The sequence below is a fragment of the Lycium ferocissimum genome, chromosome 9 (genome assembly GCF_029784015.1).
Source record: "Lycium ferocissimum isolate CSIRO_LF1 chromosome 9, AGI_CSIRO_Lferr_CH_V1, whole genome shotgun sequence".
Taxonomy (NCBI): domain Eukaryota; kingdom Viridiplantae; phylum Streptophyta; class Magnoliopsida; order Solanales; family Solanaceae; genus Lycium; species Lycium ferocissimum.
This window is the reverse complement of record NC_081350.1, coordinates 11,108,594-11,128,711: the sequence shown is the minus strand read 5'-3', so window position 1 is coordinate 11,128,711 and position 20,118 is coordinate 11,108,594. Positions and strand designations below refer to the sequence as shown.

Sequence of the window (20,118 nt, the reverse complement as noted above, 5' to 3'; positions counted from 1 at the left end):
GTTTTATGTTTGTAGATGAACGATTTATTGGCTTATAAAGTCATAATATTCAAGTAAAGAAGTTACAAAATCTGTAACATGCTGAAAATGATGAGCACTTGAGATAATTAGGACGTCTCCTATGATGTTCTTGCTTGTATTAATAAAGCCATAGTAGTACGCAGCACAATCTGTGCTGCTCTAGACTTAGAAACACAGCAGAAAATGGAGCAATTTCAACGTTTCGCTTCATGTATAAATCAACGATCATCATGTTTGATATAAAATTTGACAGAAAGTTGAAAGAAGGTTCTTCCCAGCAAAAGTAGGAAAGGAAACAACCCCCATTACTATTATAATATCCTTTTCTTGTTTTCTTTCCCACCCTCTGCAGTATCTGCACATTCTCAAATACTAACTTTCATGTGATGCCCCGAGTCTTGGCATTTGGTCCGTCAAAAACTCTATTTCATTAGTGGTGAGATGCAAGTCACAACAGTGGCTGCGCTCACTTACAAGCTATTTTGTTGTCTACTTGGTGTTGGTAAATAGTAAACTTGTATACAACGGAAGGATATTGGATCAAAATCGTGAATGTATATCTCCACTTGTTTTTTTGCACGACCGAGATGGCATAGCCATGTAGTCTCCACATAAACCCGCTTTCACAAAAGCCACCACAACTGAAGCCAACTCATCTTGATGCAAGGTGAATTCATGATCAGCCCCTTCGATAATGTGTAATTTATGATTTGGCACATTCTTGGCAAATTCCATAGCATCTTCAACTGGGACCATTTCGTCCATTGTACCATGGATTGTCAACACCCTATTATATTAATCCAGCAGGTTTAGTACAAAGTTGTAAAACAATAAGAAGCAAAAGCAGCCTCATACTGAGACGTGCGCATGATGGACGCAGAGAATTAGTGCCCAACAGTTGAAAAGGTTGTATCATACAGTGAGATATGACGTGAATATCCAAGAATCACTCAGTTATAATCAATACCAATTCCTGACCTGCAGCTATTGGGTATACTTTGACATGCTCCACGAGTATCAGTTGTTAGACGATCCATCAAGCTTTCCTCAGTGACACGATATTCGAACCTTCCTGCAAATATCAAGAGATGGCAGTGTGGAGGATTAACAACTGAAGGCAACCTTAAAACTCCACTGAGAAAGTTGGAATTTGGGTTACCATATCTTCTGCGGGATGTTACATTAGATTGTTTTAACATTGTTTTTTCCCCCTAAAGTGTGTTATGCACGTAAGGGGTATCAGAATAGAAAATAGAAAACAGAACTCACTCTTAGCCTAACCAAAGAACATCCAACACAAAATGGGACAAAAATATGTCAATTATGAAGAACAAATGTAAAAGAAGGCTATTAAGTATACCTTTTCTATTTCTAACATCAATAAAACCATCCCAGTTTATCTTTTCTTTGAAGTCTCTGCCCAAGCGACCCTCTATGCCTCTCTCAAGATTGAAGCGGCCAGAAATATTGATGACAGTTTGTACATCCCTGTATCTCGAAGCATACAAGAGCACAGCATTTCCTCCTGTAGGTAATTTATCACGAAAAAACACACTTTCGGCGAGAATATTAGCGGTGGTACAATATGCAGAGGAATAAGCAGGAGATAGTTACTAAAACTTGATTGAGCCACAGAATGTGTTGACTATATAAAAAGTGGATATAAGTCAAATTGTAGCACAAGAAAATATTTTTTGCTTCTTGATTTGATAGTGGCCTGAGAGATCATTACATCACTATCATGAAAACTCAGTATTTGTGCAACTCTAACCAATAAGAAATTTAGAGCAAGTTTGCCAATAAATATTTTTTGCTTCTTTTTGAAAAAAAAGAAAAATCAAAACAGCGTTTGGTTTTTACCACTGGCCAGTCTTTTTGGAAAAATATTGAAGATGAGTTTCAAGTTTGAAAAAATGGCTGTGATCAGTTTTTCAAGTGAATTTCTTTTCCAACTCACAAAAGTTCTATTTGTTTTCAAGTTAAATACATGTCCAGACACAACTTCAACTTCCAAAATACCCTTTTTTAACTTTTTTTTTCAAATAACACACTTTTTATGTCCAGACGCCTACAAAGTAGATTATGGACAAAGGAAAAAAATCATCATAGACATCAATGGTTAGCAGGACCATGTAATGCTGGGGTGGAAACACGTAGGTTGACAACATTTACTGTTATTTGTCAAAGTTAAATTCAAAATATACATAACAGTAAACCTAAAATTGCTAAATCCGCAATCATAATTTGATTCTAACAGAGAACTATTTACTTAGATAGGAAATCCTTCTTCAATGATTGAAAAGCTCATAATGAAATAACAATATTGAAAAGTTGAGTTTGAACATATAAATTTATCAAATCAAGCCGATGCTTGCAAAAGGTACTGTTAATAATCCCGCAAGTACTGAAACCACTAAAAGAACCCCAATAAGATCACACATAAGATGGCTTTCAAAGTCTATACCTTTGCTATGACCAACTATTGCTGCTATGAAACGCTCCTCCTCATGAAAGTGCTCAACTATGGCACGAAGATCATCACCTTCTCTACGGTAGTTACCATACTGAAAGGAACCTTCGCTTTCACTGACACAAAAAATAGAGTCTTCAGTAGTTCATTTCAATTGTTTTTTCCTGTGTTCATACTATTTAGAAATTAGAAATTATTGTCTTTATAGAGAATATAATCCCATGAGTAACGTAAGTCAAGTTTAATCCTGAGATACTTGAAGAGAAGACTTATCTCTCAGCACCCTATCTGTATGATTCCAATTTAACAAGCTGGAAGGTGCAATGTAGTGTATATGACACAACACTATATAAGAAAAGTATGCGAGCAGCTCCTAATACTTGCAAGTGAAAAGGAAAAAAAAAAAAAAAAAAAAAAAACAAAAAAATGTATGAAAGTTCAATAAATGTATTTTTAGTCCATATGCTTATGCAGCAGCAATCCAGATACATATATATTTAGTTCTCTCAATAACCTATACGAACACTTTACCCTCCAGATACATATATATTTAGTTGTTGTCAATAACCTATACGAACAGGTACTCCTAGTAGTTTTTCCTCATCTTTCCAGAAGGGAGAGAATTCAATAACCATTTCCAAAAGTAGGAGAAGAATAAAGTTCACAGGGTGCCGCACCCCCCCCCCTATCTTCTATTTATTTGCTAACCTAGAGGTTCCCATATTGGCTTTGGTATTTGAACATACCCATTTCCTGCAAAGTCAAAGCGGAAGGCACTAATTCCTTCTTTCTCAAAAGCAGCAGCAAGATTCACCATGGGGATCCGATCCTGAAGTTAAAGCAAAATTAATAAATACAACTATTAGCAGTCAACCCAATCAATCTCCATAAATTGTACGATAGACAATGAAAAACAGTTGAGCAGCCAAAGAGTGGGATGTTGCTGGACTGAGTTGCATAATAAAGTAGAAAGGCAAATATTCAGCCCAGTTAGGCCTTTGATCCATATGTCCAGTCTCAAGCAGAATCTCTAAATGAATTTGGATCTCAGTAAATAAACAATAAGCATATCTTTTTAGATATTTGAAAACTAGATTCACTGATACACAACAATAACCATAAACTAGATTCAAATATTTGAAAACGTAATTTAGCAGCCAATAAAAGTAATGGCATAGACAAGGCCAAGTAGATGCACTGATACACGAAATATCTCCTAGGCTGCAATTCATAGGTTCTTGGGGGTGTTGTGTGTGTGTGTGTTTTGTGTTTTGGGGGGGGGGGGGGGGTAAATTATAGAAGCAAGAGAATGTTTCTCTCAGCACGAATTCAGCTACACTCAGTTATAGCAAAGAGAAGTTCCTAAAAGAATTTAATACCAAATTCAAGCTATTTCTCACCAAAAACAGTTATATCAACCCAGAACAACATGTCGGCAAAAAACAGACAAATAACAATACGAATTAGCCACATAAACAGGAACTGTAACTCTTACGTGTTCAAGTTATTGTAACAAACCTTCGTTGATCTGAAACCATGACAGATAATTACAAGCTCCAGGGAATTTGTTTCATGTAGCACGCCCACAAGTTCCTCACCATGGCTGTTTTGTACTGTCACACGCTTATGCCAAGTCCCTGTGGAAGAAAAAGAAAAACGAAGGGTGAGAAAAACAAAACATTGGCATCATTCCGACATAGTCAATAGGACATAGATAATTGAAAGAACACCTAAACTACAGCATCCTTGATTAACATTCATCAACCGCTATTAAAATTCCTGCACAAATCACAATATCACAGCATCATAGATAAATGAAAGGTTATCAAAACTACAGCATCCTTGATTGACATCCATTAACTGCTACTCCCTCCGTTCACTTTTACTTGTCCACTATGGACTTTGCACACCCCTAAGAAATAATAAATGAAGTGCATAATTTATCATGATACCCATATCAATCGGGGCATAGTTCTAATGGACTTCAAACAATGATTTGAAATGAGTAATTAATGCTATGGGTAAAAGCAAAACAGGAAAAATAGATTATTTTTCTCTTGATATGCTGAAGCGGACAAGTAAAAGTGAAAATCTACCTTTAGTAAAGTGGACAAGTAAAAGTGAACCGAGGGAGTGTTAAACTCATATACAAAACTTTAATATTATTCTTTTCTTTTTGAAAAATGTCTACAGTTAGATAATAATCACATTATGCCTAAAGATGGCCCAAGTCAAAACTTATCAAATCGCAAAAGACTTCTTTTTTATTGCCTTGTCTCACATCTACTGCTGATATTTTCTTCCCTTAGGAGTTAAAAATGGATAAAACGATCGGAACCTGCATTTATCAGAACTTGAAAGTCACAATGGCCTGCCCAATAACCAGTGTTGTCAAAGGCGGGCTTAAGCCCTGAAGCAAGGCTCAAAATATGTTGAGCGCTTCGCCTCGCTCAGTGTGTGCTTTAGTGTCATCATCAAGGCTCTAAGACATACTTTTCCTTGCTAATGAGCCTCTCTTGAAGAGATGACACTAGATAATTGATATTTCACTTTATCGTTATGTTTTTACAATTTGTTTGTCCATATATTTGTTATTCATGCTTATTATTATTAGTCTTGGGGTTAAAATATATATAATTTATTTTTTGCACCATTGCGCCTTTTTTCATTAAAGCCCCAGCTGACCTTAGAGCTTTTTTGCGCTTTTCGCTTTTGATAACACTGCCAATAACCATAAGGTCCTCTAAACATAAGTAAAAATCTTTTCTTCATATTTCATTCAACAGTATTTCGTGTAAATATGGCCACCTAGATATTTCTTTTTGGGTTGTATGACAACTCCACAATGCAAACTTAGGTTATGACCATGCAACAAAGCAATATTTCAGCCAATAATACAATATTTAAAGAATTTTTTTTTTTGAAACCATGAATTAAAACGGGTCCAAATGAAGTGGAATAAATATTGAGGATTCAACTAGTTTTGAATTCAGGCATAGCAGTAGCAGTTGTTAAACCATCAGAAGAAATATATGCAATTAACTGATATAATTTTCACTATTCTATACTGAAACTTGATAATGGGAGTGTTTTACATACAATAATGGCCAAACCCAAAAATTCTATCCTCAGCAAAACCAATTTAAAGATCATCAAATTCAACAAAATGTAAGAAACCCCATACAAAAATCACAAAAAAAGAACTCTTTTTGAATCTTGATGATCCAAAAGATGAACTTTTTTATGTTCCATTTTATGTTACTTTGTATAGTAAAGTGTTTACCTTGCAAATTGGGAATTGAAGCCATCTGATCAAAGGTTTGGGGAAGAGATTATCATATGTATGACATATTTTTGTTGTTTTTATATTGTAAGAGAAATTGAATTTGTTACACCTCTCTGCAATCTATGTTGTTTCTGATAATAATGTTCACAAAAGGAAAAGGGGGGTATCCTTTATGTTCGAGGTCCATTCATTTTTATCCTTTTAAATTTACATTTAAGCACATATCATCCTTTAAGTTTGCCAAAATTAAACAGATTTGGTCCATCCAACAGAAAAAACATAAAGAAACGCTAAATAAAGGCATTAACTTTATATAATGAATTTTTTATATATTTTATTCAAAGTTTATTATTACAACTTCTTAGAATGCATGGTAGTTGATTATATTTTTAGAAGAAATTTTCCTTTTTAGTTGATTGTCTAATTAATTAATATATCTTTCTTGAGTAACAACCAGTTCTTGTACTACAACAACAGGTATAATAAGCAAAATCACAGAAAAGAAAAGGGGATATGAATTAACCATAACGAATGTGTCAGAGCGAGGTCGAGTGGTTGATTGTCGATTTTAGGTAATTCTTATTGATTTTAGTTTTGGAAACTTTTTTTCAATTGAAGAAATTGTTATAGAAACTATTAAAATAATTCTATAAGCAATAGAAATATTTAAAATAGCATTAAGACTTTACCTGATTTAATATGCCAATGAGGGCCATCAGTTTTTCACTTGTATAAGATTTACTACATTTGATTTTTGGGAGAATTTATTTGAGATCATTCATCTTATGGTGGTATTACAAAAAAAAAAAAAAAAATCATTGATGTACACCAACAACTATTCAGTAAAAGAATCACACTATCATTATCTTTAATCTCATCAGCTGCGAACTCTCAGTATGCCGAAGTCACACTAAAGTTACATATTCAAGATAAAACTTAAACGCAATATTATTAAGTGTTTGAAACTCCATACTGATGTATGACTTTCTCGGTTCTTCATCACCTAACTGAGCAATAAATGGTGTCGCACCCTATCTTCAACGGATTAAAATTAATTCACAATTTATGGCAATGTTTTCTCTAGTTTTGAAAACATTCAAAGTCACCACTTAATTTTAAGAAATATTCGAAAACCATTTATAAAAATGTAAACTTTATTTTGGTCTTTGAAGCCGGTAAGATTATAAGTAAGAGTTTTACTTATTCTAAGGGGAAGGAGTTGTGCATCAAGATAGTAATAACATAGAATATACCTTGTTTGTTTCCCTTAGAAAATGGCTGAAGTGGGCCAGCAAATTTGGACCAACTTTCTGCGGATCATTTGCACTTTTTCCATATTTTGTGCTGGCATTAATTTTTATCATTCAAAATCGAATTTGTACCTATAAGGGCATAAGTTACGCATCATAATATCTACTCCCTCTATTTCAATTTATGTGAATCCATTTGACTGAGTACGATATTTAAAAAAGAGTGAAGACTTTTAAAACTTGTGGTTCAGAATAAGTCTTGAATATTTGTGTAGCTGTAAATCATTTCATAAAGTGAATTTGTTTTCAAATTAGGAAAGAGATCATTCATTTTGATAAGGACTAAAAAGGAAATAGGTTTACATAAATTGAAACAAAGGGAGTACAAGTTATGCCAACATTCTTAAAAAACTTATGCCCCGACATAAGATTGATTTTGAAGGACAAAAATTAAAGACCATCCCATTTAAAGGGCAAAAAGCTTTTTCTTGCGCGGATTGTCCTTCAGTTGGGGTGGTCTTTAATTTTTGTCCTTCAAATTAGTGGTATTTAATTTTTGCCCTTCGCCTAATACCCCGAGGTTCTGGTTTCGAACCCCAGTTCAGTAAAAGAAAAGGAAGAAATTTTCGTAAGGCAGATGTTGGGATTCGCAAGCAAAACTCTGCCTTTAGGCATAATTTTGCCCATTCAAAACTCTGCCTTAAGGCAGAATTTTACCTTCAAGCCAAAATTCTGCCTTAGGCGAAACTCTGCCTTGCGAATCCAAACTGTACCTTGCGATTTTTTTTAAAATTTTTGACTGAGCGAGAGTTCGAACCCGAAATCAAAGAATTTTTAGCGAAGGCCAAAAATTAAAGATCAACCCCAGCGAAGGACAATCCTGCAAATTGCCTGGCAAAAATTAGGCCAGTCCATTTGAATGCCAAACCGTGCAATTACTTGACTTTCTGGTGGGCCGATTTCCTTAAGGCCAAGGAGGCCCAAGCTTATAACAAACATTTTTGCCCTATAAATGCCGCGTTTTTATCCTCAAAATCTGCACCTTAAATCCATTATTACATATTTTTCTGTTTTAAATTATTTTATTACATAGGGGATGGGGAAAAGGGGGACCGGATTACCAGGTGGGGGAATCGAATCCTCAATAACAAAGTGAAAGTTCAGCAACTGAGCTACTAAAATTCCCTTTTTACATTAAAGATTTGCAAGTGGAATTTTAAAAATTGTATTTTTTTAAGCTATTACTATAGCTAAAAGAAAAGTTGTGAAAACAGTCAATTAGTGAAGAATCTTTCCAGATTTTTTACCTCTTGCATTGTGAAAAAACATCTGAATCCTGAAACATGTTATAAAGAAGAAGAGCAGTTAAGACCAATAAATAAACTTTATCATGTATTGCTTTCTTATGTAGTTCAATTTTTAAGTAAAAATATACAAATGGTCTAGAAGCTTTTGCTTATTCACATTATTGTAGCACCGAAGATATCAAAGGATACAACAATCTTATAAGAGTAACTGCAAGTGAAATTTAAAGGTAAAACAATTAAATTGCTCTCATATGATTGTTGCATGGGAGAAATGCTATTGCTTTACGTACTAAACTTTTCTCCCTAGGTAATAAAATAGGAAGAAAAACAAACAATAGCTGAAAAGACAAAATAAAAGTTTTTTGGGGTAAGAATTATAACCAAATTATAAAAAAAAAAAAGAGATGAGACCAAATTTCTAAATGATGGAGAACCGCTAAGTAGGCATTACATATAGTAATTAGAATGCATTTGTAAAAATATGAGGTTTAAAAGTGAATCCCCTTCTTACTTATTTATCAAAAAAAAAAAAAAAAAGTCAATCCCCTTCGAACGTTTTTCCTTATATTTTTTATAAGACAGACTACACACTGTGAGATTTCACTAGGTATGTTGTTGTAGAAAAGAATTCAAACAAAGTTGAAATTTTAGAAGTATTCGGCAAGAAACTTTTTGTAAAGTATGATTCCTTCATCGTTGATATTTTTATTTTGACGGTAAAGCTAGGGATCGTTTGGTATCGTGATAAGGTGGGATATCTCCGGATTAAGTTTGGGATTAATTGCATACTCTATTTGCTAGAATACCTTCTACCAAACAGAGTATAAAATTAATCTCAAACTTAATTCCGGTATATCCCACCTTATCCCATCAAACTCGGTGTACCTTATCCCGCCTAAGAGGCGGGATAAATTCGTCCAAGAACAATAATTCCATGACTATAATCCCGAAATAACTTAGCCGCGTATCGAAGGACCCTTAACGTGGAGTTCACATTTTTATGACATGCTTCGTAGTTCCTACTGTTGTTTGGTGTATGATATATCCGAGAAAAGCTCACATTATCACATCAAACGGTATTGCATTGAGTAATAATTTTGCAAATGCAACATAAAATAATTTTATGAACCAAAGTGAAAAGTTTACATACAATCTGATTCTGAAAAAGTTAAGTTATCAAAGCATCTTATTTTGGTGCAGATGTAACTTTGATTCCTGAACTTTTTTCTAGAAATTTAGAATAACATAAAAAACCTCTACCACATCAGTTTTTAAAGATTGCAAACAATTAAAAACTGTCGAGAAAACCACATTACAGGCACAAAAAGAAAAAGAAAAAAACACATTATCCCTCAAATGACAATTATGTCATAAAAAAGATACTGCACTTTAAAACTGCTATCGAACGTCACTTAAAACTCCTAAACAGCTTCCAAAAGCAAAGAAGAAAAGGTAAGTAACCAGTAATTGCATTATTGGAAAACTATTAAGTTCTGACACTCCTAAATTTTACAATATACTCATGAAAATTATCCAACTCAAATTGGCAATGAGTCTGCAGATAATTAAACTAATATCTGTAATGTCAGCTACGTTGCTTATAACACCAGAAGAAAGAGGTCATAGGGCAACTAAAAATGACACACTTTGACAACATTGATATGCCATTTATCTGCTACTATTTCTATTGACCTCTACACTCACCTCCATACATTAATCACCTTCTTGATAGAGATTCAACAATTAAAGGATGGAAACCTTGCACGAGAATAAGCCACTATATGCACATGGATTGATAAAAGCTAGCAATAAGTTACCATGCTAAGATGCTACAGGAGCAATGCCTTTGGTTTTGGCTGCAGCAGTGGCCGCAGCTGCAGCGGCTGCGGCAGCTGCTGCCGCTGCAGCAGCAGTCGGGTTTGATGGAGGAGTTGGATTTGATTTTGATGTGCTCTCCTCTGTGACTAATTGAGGTTGCTGTTGCGCTGTGTGTTGAGAATTGACCTGGGTAAGCAGGGCCTTTATCTGGTTTCCGGTCATTGTTTCCTGCTCAAGCAATGCATTGGCAAGAGCATGAAGCTCTATGTTGTGGGTGGTGAGAATCGTTTTCGCGTTGTTGTAAGCCGTTTCAAGTAATTCTCTTACTTCCTTCTCAATGAGAAGCCTTGTTTCAGTGCTCATACTCTTCCCATTATCATCATAGTTGTGGGTGACAAGCCCCACTTCTTTGCTCATACCAAACTTTGTAACCATGGCCCTGGCTAGCTTGGTTGCTTGGTTGAGATCGCTAGAAGGACCAGAAGTTACTTCACTTTCACCAAAAATGAGCTCTTCAGCAACTCGGCCACCCATGCAAACATCAAGGCGAGCAAGCATCTGCTTCCGGGACATACTTGTCTCATCCTTCTCAGGCAATTGAGCAACCATACCAAGAGCCATTCCACGTGGAACAATGGTTGCCTTGTGAACTGGAAGAGCCCCATCTGTATGAATAGCCACAAGAGCATGGCCACCTTCATGATAGGCTGTAAGCTTTCTTGTCTCTTTGGATATGAAAGCTGATTTCCGCTCACTTCCCATCATGATCTTGTCCTTAGCATACTCTAGATCACCCAAGCTTACCGCTTTGGCACCCTCCATTGCAGCCTTCACAGCAGCAATGTTAACCAAATTGGCAAGGTCGGCACCGGAAAATCCAGGAGTCCCCCTAGCAATGATCATAAGGTCGACATCATCTGCCTTCACAATCTGCCAGATAGGAAGTGTTTTTGACACAGATTAGAAATGATGCTAAATAAAACCCTTGAGAATTGCAGTTGCATGTGCAGTTAGCAATCCAGCTGAGAAAGATGGTCAAAATCAACCATGCTTGGGGAAACAAAGGTGAGACATCGGAAGACATCTAAACGGGAAACCTTCAAGAGTAGGCAGCTTTAATTGTACCAGGTCAGACGATTTGATCGATTCACAGTATAGGTCAATGAAAATATATTCACCAATAGCAAAAAGGAAGAACGACGTGCACATGCTTAACGAATTTCTCGTCTAAAATGCTAAAAGAGATATAGGCGTAAGGAAAATCTATCAACTATTAGAAAGCATTAGAATAGCTGTGTATCTACAAATAGTTCATCAGACCAATGACCTGGAAACAATACCTTTGACATGTGAGATTCCAGGATCTGCTTCCGACCTTCAACATCAGGATTTGGGACAACAATGTTGCGATCGAAGCGTCCAGGTCTCACCAGTGCCTTATCCAATGACTCTGGGAAGTTAGTGGCGGCAATCACAATGATTCCATCATTCTGTTTGAAGCCATCCAGCTCAACAAGCAACTGATTCAAGGTCATCCTCATATATTGCTGGTCCTTTGGGTTACGGCTTCCTCCAATGGCATCAATTTCATCAATGAATATAATGCAGGGTGATCGTTTCTTAGCAGCTCCAAAAAGGTCTCTTACTCTCCGTGCTCCAACACCAACAAACATTTCTTCAAACTCACTGCCACTGCATGAGAAAAAGGGAACCCCAGCTTCTCCTGCTATAGCTCTTGCCAACATTGTCTTCCCGGTTCCAGGGGGACCAACAAGTAACACACCCTTTGGGAGCTTCCCACCAAGACGAGTGAAGCGCTGCAAATGTCAAAATAAGTAACTGTAAAAACATCTACCTCACAGTATTAAAGCAAATCATCAAAAAAGCTGCTGTCAACCCCGAGCAAAAAGGACGATGGTAAATAAACACACAGGTGAAAGTCATAATGCAATTACCAACCAAAGTAGAAAGTCATATATTAGCCAACAACCTGAAAACTTTGGTATGACGCAACGTGAGCAAAAATCGGAATTGTCACCAGCTTTCCTTTAAGAGAAGTTGACAATAGGTGAACCGGAGAGGTTAAAAAGCCTTCTTATACTAGTTTATCTCCTCTTTTACGCCCTAGGAGTATTGTCGCTCAGCCTAAAAAATAAATGAAATTAAAAAATATGAGAATTTACCAGCATAAATCTGATCATGATGGTGTCCTAATTTGAATTAGGTAGGTCCTAATCATACTTGTTTTTGGTTTTGGATAAAACTATTCATGAAAAAGAAATATAACGACCAAACTAAGCAATTAATTTGACTTCAACCCAAGTCCTCATGTCGCTCAGCTATGTGGCAGACCCAACTTGTTCAACTCCCAAGCAGATAGTACCATATCAAATACTTCTCCTAATTAACTGAAAGCTACCAACTTATCAAAAAATTTAACTGAAAGCTGTCAACCAACACTCAGCTACAACTATTTTATATCACGATCGTCCTCGCTAGTTTGTGTGCACCTCGACCAATCCATTGGGTACTTGCTACCTCCCAGCAACACAAGTATCGATTAACTCTGTCCCCAAAGCTTAGACAGATGGGAATTCACCAAGTGTTTTTGCTTCATTTAACTTAAGTTGATCTAGGCCACAGAGGCACAGACAGACCTACATCAAGTAAATCCCACCTTTGAAACACTTTGATAATGCTCTCAAAATAATAAATTAGAGCATGGAGCCATTTCCTTATATGTTTTTCCTGTCAATAAAAAAAAAAGGCAGACTAATTAATTCTCATCCACCACGTCCTATAGGGATAATTGAATCAATAGCAATAAGCTCAGTTTAAAGAGGATAATATATGGAACGGCACCGAATAATATCCGGAGTGGTAGATTCAATTAATCGAAATTCAGAAGCTGAAATTTCACCATTCTGCTAGAGAGAGAGAGCGTACAGAAGAGAGAGGGCTAGCTCGGGTACATAAGTATTAGGTCCCACCAGTTCAGACAATTATTTTAGTATTATCTCCTACACGTTCAACTACTCCTTATTTTGAACCCTGGTCCATGGTCCATTCCAGCTTCATTGACCACTACACTACACCCATGTATGCCACACTAAGCTACAACTATTCAAACATGCTTGAGAAGCTTTTGGTTACTTCACTTCTTCTTGTCCTACCCTCATTAGGTTTGTTCATCAACTTTCTCAGCCCTATCAGGATATTCTATGAGTTACTTCCATGTCATCATAAGATAAAGCTAACTGGATGCATCACCACTCCTAACTACTACTAGTCAAATGGGAGCGGAAATGGCTCGTCAGACTCGGCTTGTAGAGCAAGGTAAGCTCTTTTCCACCCTATATAATAAACCCAATCATTTAGTATGGTGCAGAAACCATAAATCTAAGCAACAAGCCATATGAGATGGAGTCCTATTCTATACAAGCGTGTATGTTACGAGCGCATACTCCCCCCAGTTTCAAACATGTGGACCAATTGGGACGGGAAATTTTTTTGGTTATAGAAAAACACGATTTTCAGCATTGATCTTTGGATATTTGTTGGATACCCTGATTTGACAACCATTTGCCCAACCAATTCTAACTCCATTTAATCAGAATTGGGGGTCATTTTGGCCAAAGAGGCAGTTTTGACGCAGAATAATCTGATAAAAAGGGAGTCCCAATTATGCTCCAGATGTTACCTATGGAGAGCAGACAGAGACAATCAACTATCTTTTTTAACATTGTAAGTGGACAGATCAGATATGCAAAATTTTCAAATTGAGGGGAATTAGGTGGGTGGTGCCAGGAAGTATAATGGATGTGCTAACTAGTTGGAGCAGAGATGGCAATTTAAGTATTTAACCATTCAGAAAACGAGACACAGGATTGTCGCAGCATGTATTTCGGGGACTGTTTGGAGAGAAAAGAATCAGAGATGTTTTGAAGACAAACACTGCATCATTCAGAAGTTGAAGATGAACTGTTTAGCCATTTATTATTATTATTTACTGCATTTTGTCCTTGTCAAAAAGCTATTTATTATTTTTGGTGCAAACAAGAATATTTAGTATGTTCTAGATCTAGACAGTATATTGCGGGCTATTGCATAGGAGCGGGGTTTACCCTGTGCACACCCGAAGGTAGCAGTTGCAGGTTCCCCTGTTACCAAAAAAAAAAAAAAAAAAGATCTAGACAGTATATAAGAAGACATACAAATAGGAAGTTACTTGTATTCTATTTTTTCTTCTGGGGGACTACACAGCTTGTGTAGTATAGCTGTTTATATATTAAATGTTATCATTCTCAACAAAAATAGGATTAGGGGTCGTTTACAGATAACTGAAATTTTCAATATTCAACCATGTGGAAATCCAATTGAGGAATGGAATGATGAGAAGCTACGTATGAACTCAAGGGAGAGAACCCTTATAATTGTTGTCAGTTCTGCTTCTATCCTGCCTTTTTCCCAAATACCTAACATAGTGGGATATAATTAACAAATGATAGACTTTCAGAAGCTTTTCCACACAATGAGGGGAGGAAGTTCATGCTGCAAATTTGCATATTCATTTTTAATAAGAAAAAGGAAAAATGTAGAGTTAGTACGTATAACTAACAAAAGAGAACTGATGTTCTCAGGTCACATATCCTTGTCAGGTTCTCAGGTCATTTCCATCTTCCTTCACTGTCTTTCATTGAACTTTTGGTGGGAAGGGGCAGATCAAAATAAAAGAAGTGTAGAGGAAACACTGTCAGAAGGGATATACTTGGGTCCTGCATTTCCACAATCTCAGCTGTAATGTCACGCCTTCCAGCATTGCTTTAATTGAACTAAATGGACATCGACACAAATAAAACAATTTTGAATTCAAATTTGATGCTGACAGGAGAATATATTGCTTTGGTGGTTACTTAATAAACCTCCCATATTAACTAACCTTAGGGTCTCGGAGATAGTGAACAATTTCTTCCAACTCCCCTTTCGCCTCATCAACACCCTTCACGTCAGCGAATCTTGTATTGGTTTCCATGGTCGACTGCACTTCCTCATTTAGACCAAGTCCTGAGGCAACTAACATCATTAACAAAAAAATAACTTCGATTGACAAAAATAATATCACCTGAACAAAGAATAAGCAAAAATTACAGAGCTTCTATACCTTTGCTGATTCCTCTATCTTCAATGAGTGCGCCAACACCTGAAATCAAGAGAAAGGCCATACCAAGAGCACGGAATGTACGCCACAACTGTTCTTTGAAATGAGCCCCTTCAACAGCCACCATATGTATAGGAGCATTAGGAGTACCAAGAGCACCATCCTTCGTAGCTTTGCCAACATTCCTGAAAGCTGAAAGAGCTCCTACATTTGCTTCTACTGCATGAGAGCTAGCAGAACCACCAATACCTGAGAGACCACTAGCCAGACACTAATTAGTACTCCCTCTGTCCCAAAAAGATTGTCCTCCTTTCCTTTTTAGTCTTTCCTTTTTAGTCTGTCCCAAAAAGATTGTCCCCTTTCTATATTTAGAAACAATTTAACTTTATGAGATGATTTACAGCCCCACAAATATCTAAGGCTTGTTTTGGACCACACATTTCAACAGTCTTCCTTTATTTCTTAAACTTTGTGCTAAGTCAATCTTTTTGGGACAGAGGGAGTATGTAAAATAACTAATTCTCAAAGCCAAGCCAAATCAACAGTCCAAGCTAATGAGAGATAGACTCTCTTATTAGGTCTCACCTCTCTGCAATGTCCGGAGCAGCTCACTTTCATCTAATCTATCAACCTTAACCAGTGCCTTAACATACTCTGAGAGTGCTGCTGGATTATTATGAAGTGAAGGTTGACCTTCAAATAATCTTATGACTGCCTCTGGATCATTCTTATGATATAGCTCTCTCAGATATGCCGCATCAGTAACTTCTTCCGTATCACGTACTCGACGGGCCAGGCTGCCCACATAACTTGACCGAAACCTTCCCTTGGTTTTTGCAGCTCCATGTACTGCACAAATAAGGGACACAATAGAGGATTACAACATGCTTTGCCCAGGTGTCAGCAAGGTAAGTATAATTTAGAAAGACAATTTATCACATAACTGTACATCTCCTATTATTACATGAAACAGAATGTCTAACGCAAACATTCAGAAAGGTGATGCAAAAATGATTAAACCAGAAGAAGCCAGAAGGTTCTTTAGGGATTAAAACTTTTAACTTGCAACATTCAATGTCATTTTACTCAATCAACAAACTGTCAGGAAGTCTAAATGTCAGCTATTTGTCTGCAATTTGCCAAAAGATGCAGAGGTTACCATGTTAGGAGATGAGTTCTTCATTCATTCACAGGTTCAAAAGACTAGGAAGTCTAGAGAACTCAAGAGATTGCTAGTTTCATCTTCATAAAGCATATTACTCATAAATTGCTTTTCAACTCTCTTGTAAGCACAAGAAAGATCTTATGAAGCCAAATCTGGGCAACGCCAACACTATGAAACCACGTATCAGAAAATTTATCCATTTTGATATCATAACTGGATTTAGAGTACAAATCAAAATTCTTCTCAGCAACATGCAGCAAAGGAGGCCGACACTGTAAACAGATTTCACCAGAAATCTCACTTCTCAATTACTGTGTGGTACCAATTATTACTTTTTAAATAAGTATGAGCTGCCAGAAATCTTTAAGTGAAAGCAGTCAGAACAGGTATATATAAGGTAAAACCTATTTCCACCTCGATAATTTTTTTATATCCCTTTCAAACGTATGTCAACCACATCAGGATTCCATGCCACTCTTCTACCTACCAACATTGTCAAGTATATCTTCATCATTGAAGTTGCTCAATTTTTTACCTCAAATACTGTTTCTCTGTTTCACATTCTACCATACTCCATTTTGTGCTGCAACTTAATTCTAAATCTGCTATCCCTCAAGGCTTTTCCTTGAAGACTCTTATTTGAGTACATTTTTGTTCACTTTTGTATTGGTTTTAAATGTATACCAACTCTGAATATAAAAGTGAAAACCTTTTCTTAATTGATTAGTTTTGCCTAAATCGCTAGTAGAACCCAATCTAGTATGGTCTAGAGAATAATTATCAGTGTAGGATATCTATGGTGTTCTAGTCATTATAGGTAGGACCATAGTTCGGTTTAAATAATATGGAGGCTCGACTTTTGTTGATACCAGAAACATCTAGGTGAAATTTATGTACAAATAACAAGCAATAATTCCATGAAGCCAACCATTCAATATTTTTATATTTGTCAACCATCAAACACTATTATCTCCAAAAAAAAAAAAAAAAAAAAAAAAAAAAAAGGAAACAAGCCTCCACTGCATGAGTACAAAAAGTTTTAGAGCATACCTCCACCTCCGGTCGCCTTTCCAGATGTAAGATAGGTTCTATTCAGTAAATAGCCTAGCTGCTTCAATTGAGGTTGCTGCCTTTCAACCTGTATAATAAAAGTAAAATTCAATGCATAACAGAGGAGAACAAGGAGAAAAACCATCATACCAAGAAGAAGACTACGAAACCCTCATAAAGAAAACGAGCAGCGTAACGGGAAAAACACCAAATAACAAGATAAATGCCAAACTACAATACACCTATTTTTACAGTTTAAGATTTCTTTCTTTTTCTGACATAGAACATGGAATACTGATATTAAACCAACTAGTAAACGTGCAATATGGACTTTGTAAAGCTACTTATTGAGCGATCTAAGCTAACTATACACATAAAAAACCAACCTTTCAGTTTCATAACCCAATATAACAACAACCAAAGTAAAGCTACTCAATCTTGAGCCTCAAAATACATCATATTTGGAAATTGATAAAATATAGCCGTGGCTAATTACTCTGTAAAAATCCGATTTTTTCTACAAGGGAAAGGGAAAAAAATATCTAATCTTAGAGATAAATGCCAAATTACAATACACCCATTTTTTACAGTTTAAGATTTTTTTTTTTTTTCCACATAGAACACTGGTATTAAACGAACTAGTTAAAACATACAATATGGACTTAGTATAGCTACATATTGAGCAATCTAAGCTAATTATACACATAAAAAACCGACCTTTCACTTTCATAACAACAACCAAAGTAAAGCTACACAAGCTTGAAATATCATACTTGGAAATTGATAAAATATAACCGAAATAGTGCCTACTTACAATGAAAAATCCGATTTTTGTAAACGTGCAATATGGACTTCGTAAAGCTACATATTGAGCAAACTAAGCTAATTATACACATAATAAACTAACTTTTCAGTTTCATAACCCAATGTAACAACAGCCAAAGTGAAGCTACATATTGAGCAATCTAAGCTAATTATACACATGAAAAAACTAACCTTTCAGTTTCATAACACAATATAACAACAACCAAAGTAAAGCTACATATTGAGCAATCTAAGCTAATTATACACATGAAAAAACTAACCTTTCAGTTTCATAACACAATATAACAACAACCAAAGTAAAGCTACACAAGCTTGAAACATCATACTTGGAAATTGACACAATACAACCTAAATAGTGGCTAATTAATATGAAAAATCCAATTTTTGTAAAGGTGCAATATGGATTTTGTAAAGCTATATATTGAGCAAACTAAGCTAATTATACACACAAAAAACCAACCTTTCAGTTTCATAACACAATATAACAACAACCAAAGTAAAGCTAGATATTGAGCAATCCAAGCTAATTATACACATAAAAACCAACCTTTAAGTTTCATAACACAACCAAAGTAAAGCTACATATGGAGCAATCTAAAGCTAATTATACACATAAAAAACCAAACTTTCAGTTTCATAACACAATATAACAACAACCAAAGTAAAGATACACAAGCTTGAAACATCATACTTTGACATTGATAAAATATAACCAAAATAGTGGCTAATTACTCTGTAAAAATCCAATCTTTATCTACAAGGTAAAGGGTCAAAATCTCTAATCTTAGAAACAGATAAAAAAAAAGAGTAACAATTTAGGGTTTTTATAACCAAAAACAACAAGAATCTCCAATTATCAATAACCCCAATAAAAATAACAGAAACCCCATTAAATAAAGATTACATCTTTGAAAATGAAAGATCTGATAAAGAGTGAAACAACAAACCTGTGTGAGAAGGCGCATTAGAGCCATCTATAAGCAATAAAGATTGATCTTTTCTTCAACCCCTTTTCACCTGTCTCTCAAAAACTGAATCTCTATTTAGTTTCTTGATGCTTATACTATGATTTCTTCTCAATTCTTTTGGTGATCGAAAATGGAGAGAGACTGCAAAAGGGGAGGTTGATTGTTTTTTTTTTTTTTTCTTCTTCACAAGAAATAGTTAAATATTTGTTGATAGTGTTTGATAAAAATAAATAAGTAAATGAAGAATTTTTGGAATGGAAAAAGAAACAATATTTTGGTAATATCTCAGAAAGGGTAGAAGGGAAGACTGTAGTTGGGGCTTAATTACTTGTACAGCGTGCGCCAAAGAGCACCTCTAGATTTTGTTACATTTTACATCAAAGAAAAGGTCAGGTCTTGAAAGGCCTACATAACAATAAAAAAAAGTGTAGGGAAAGGCAGTCTTGAAATATCTATATTACCCATACTACCACTCGTTTCTCTTTAATTTTCTTTGGTGATATAATCATTCGATATCTGATATTTATTCATTAGTTTATTTAATTAATTTAGATTTGTGCCACGTATAATTAATAGAAAGGCATTTTCTATAGAGAGTTCTTTTCATTTCAAGGCCTCTAAATTTAAGGCAGAGAAATTTTATCAATTCCACCACATTTATCGATGATTTTCTAGTTAACATTTATTTTATAATTATATTGATTTTATAACCAAGTGACAAAATTACAGCACAAAAGAAAACAAAAATAAAAAACTTTGATAAGTTTGGACACCCCAGATCTTAGCTTTCACTATTTTAT

The 20,118-nt window shown here is 35.5% G+C and overlaps 2 protein-coding genes and 1 long non-coding RNA gene across 6 annotated transcripts; all 3 read right to left on the bottom strand.

Moving 5' to 3' along the window:
* Window positions 1-203: 203 nt before the first annotated feature.
* Window positions 204-5,928, bottom strand: LOC132029627 (putative uncharacterized protein YDL057W). 3 transcript variants are annotated; one of them, XM_059418913.1, is made up of 8 exons: window positions 5,775-5,851; window positions 4,222-4,270; window positions 4,010-4,128; window positions 3,238-3,320; window positions 2,486-2,607; window positions 1,382-1,546; window positions 1,000-1,093; window positions 204-808 (listed from the first exon to the last, which is right to left on the bottom strand). In XM_059418913.1, the coding sequence occupies exons 2-8, from the start codon at window positions 4,250-4,252 to the stop codon at window positions 562-564; spliced, it is 861 nt and encodes a 286-aa protein (XP_059274896.1). In that variant the 5' UTR covers window positions 4,253-4,270; window positions 5,775-5,851; the 3' UTR covers window positions 204-561. The 3 variants fall into 3 exon arrangements, with proteins under 3 accessions (XP_059274896.1, XP_059274897.1, XP_059274898.1); XM_059418914.1 differs by lacking the exon at window positions 4,222-4,270 and having other exon boundaries at window positions 5,775-5,928; XM_059418915.1 differs by lacking the exons at window positions 4,222-4,270; window positions 5,775-5,851 and having other exon boundaries at window positions 3,987-4,110.
* Window positions 2,787-3,223, bottom strand: LOC132029629 (uncharacterized). The gene is made up of 2 exons (XR_009407882.1): window positions 3,060-3,223; window positions 2,787-3,005 (listed from the first exon to the last, which is right to left on the bottom strand). It is a non-coding gene; the product is annotated as an uncharacterized LOC132029629 (long non-coding RNA).
* A 3,859-nt stretch (window positions 5,929-9,787) lies between the features above and the next one.
* Window positions 9,788-19,609, bottom strand: LOC132029625 (ATP-dependent zinc metalloprotease FTSH 4, mitochondrial). 2 transcript variants are annotated; one of them, XM_059418910.1, is made up of 7 exons: window positions 19,298-19,609; window positions 17,526-17,613; window positions 15,896-16,159; window positions 15,314-15,559; window positions 15,092-15,225; window positions 11,493-11,969; window positions 9,788-11,082 (listed from the first exon to the last, which is right to left on the bottom strand). In XM_059418910.1, exons 1-7 carry the CDS (start codon window positions 19,322-19,324, stop codon window positions 10,156-10,158), a joined length of 2,163 nt encoding a protein of 720 aa, XP_059274893.1. In that variant the 5' UTR covers window positions 19,325-19,609; the 3' UTR covers window positions 9,788-10,155. The 2 variants fall into 2 exon arrangements, with proteins under 2 accessions (XP_059274893.1, XP_059274894.1); XM_059418911.1 differs by having other exon boundaries at window positions 15,092-15,216; window positions 19,298-19,608.
* Between the last annotated feature and the right edge of the window lie 509 nt (window positions 19,610-20,118).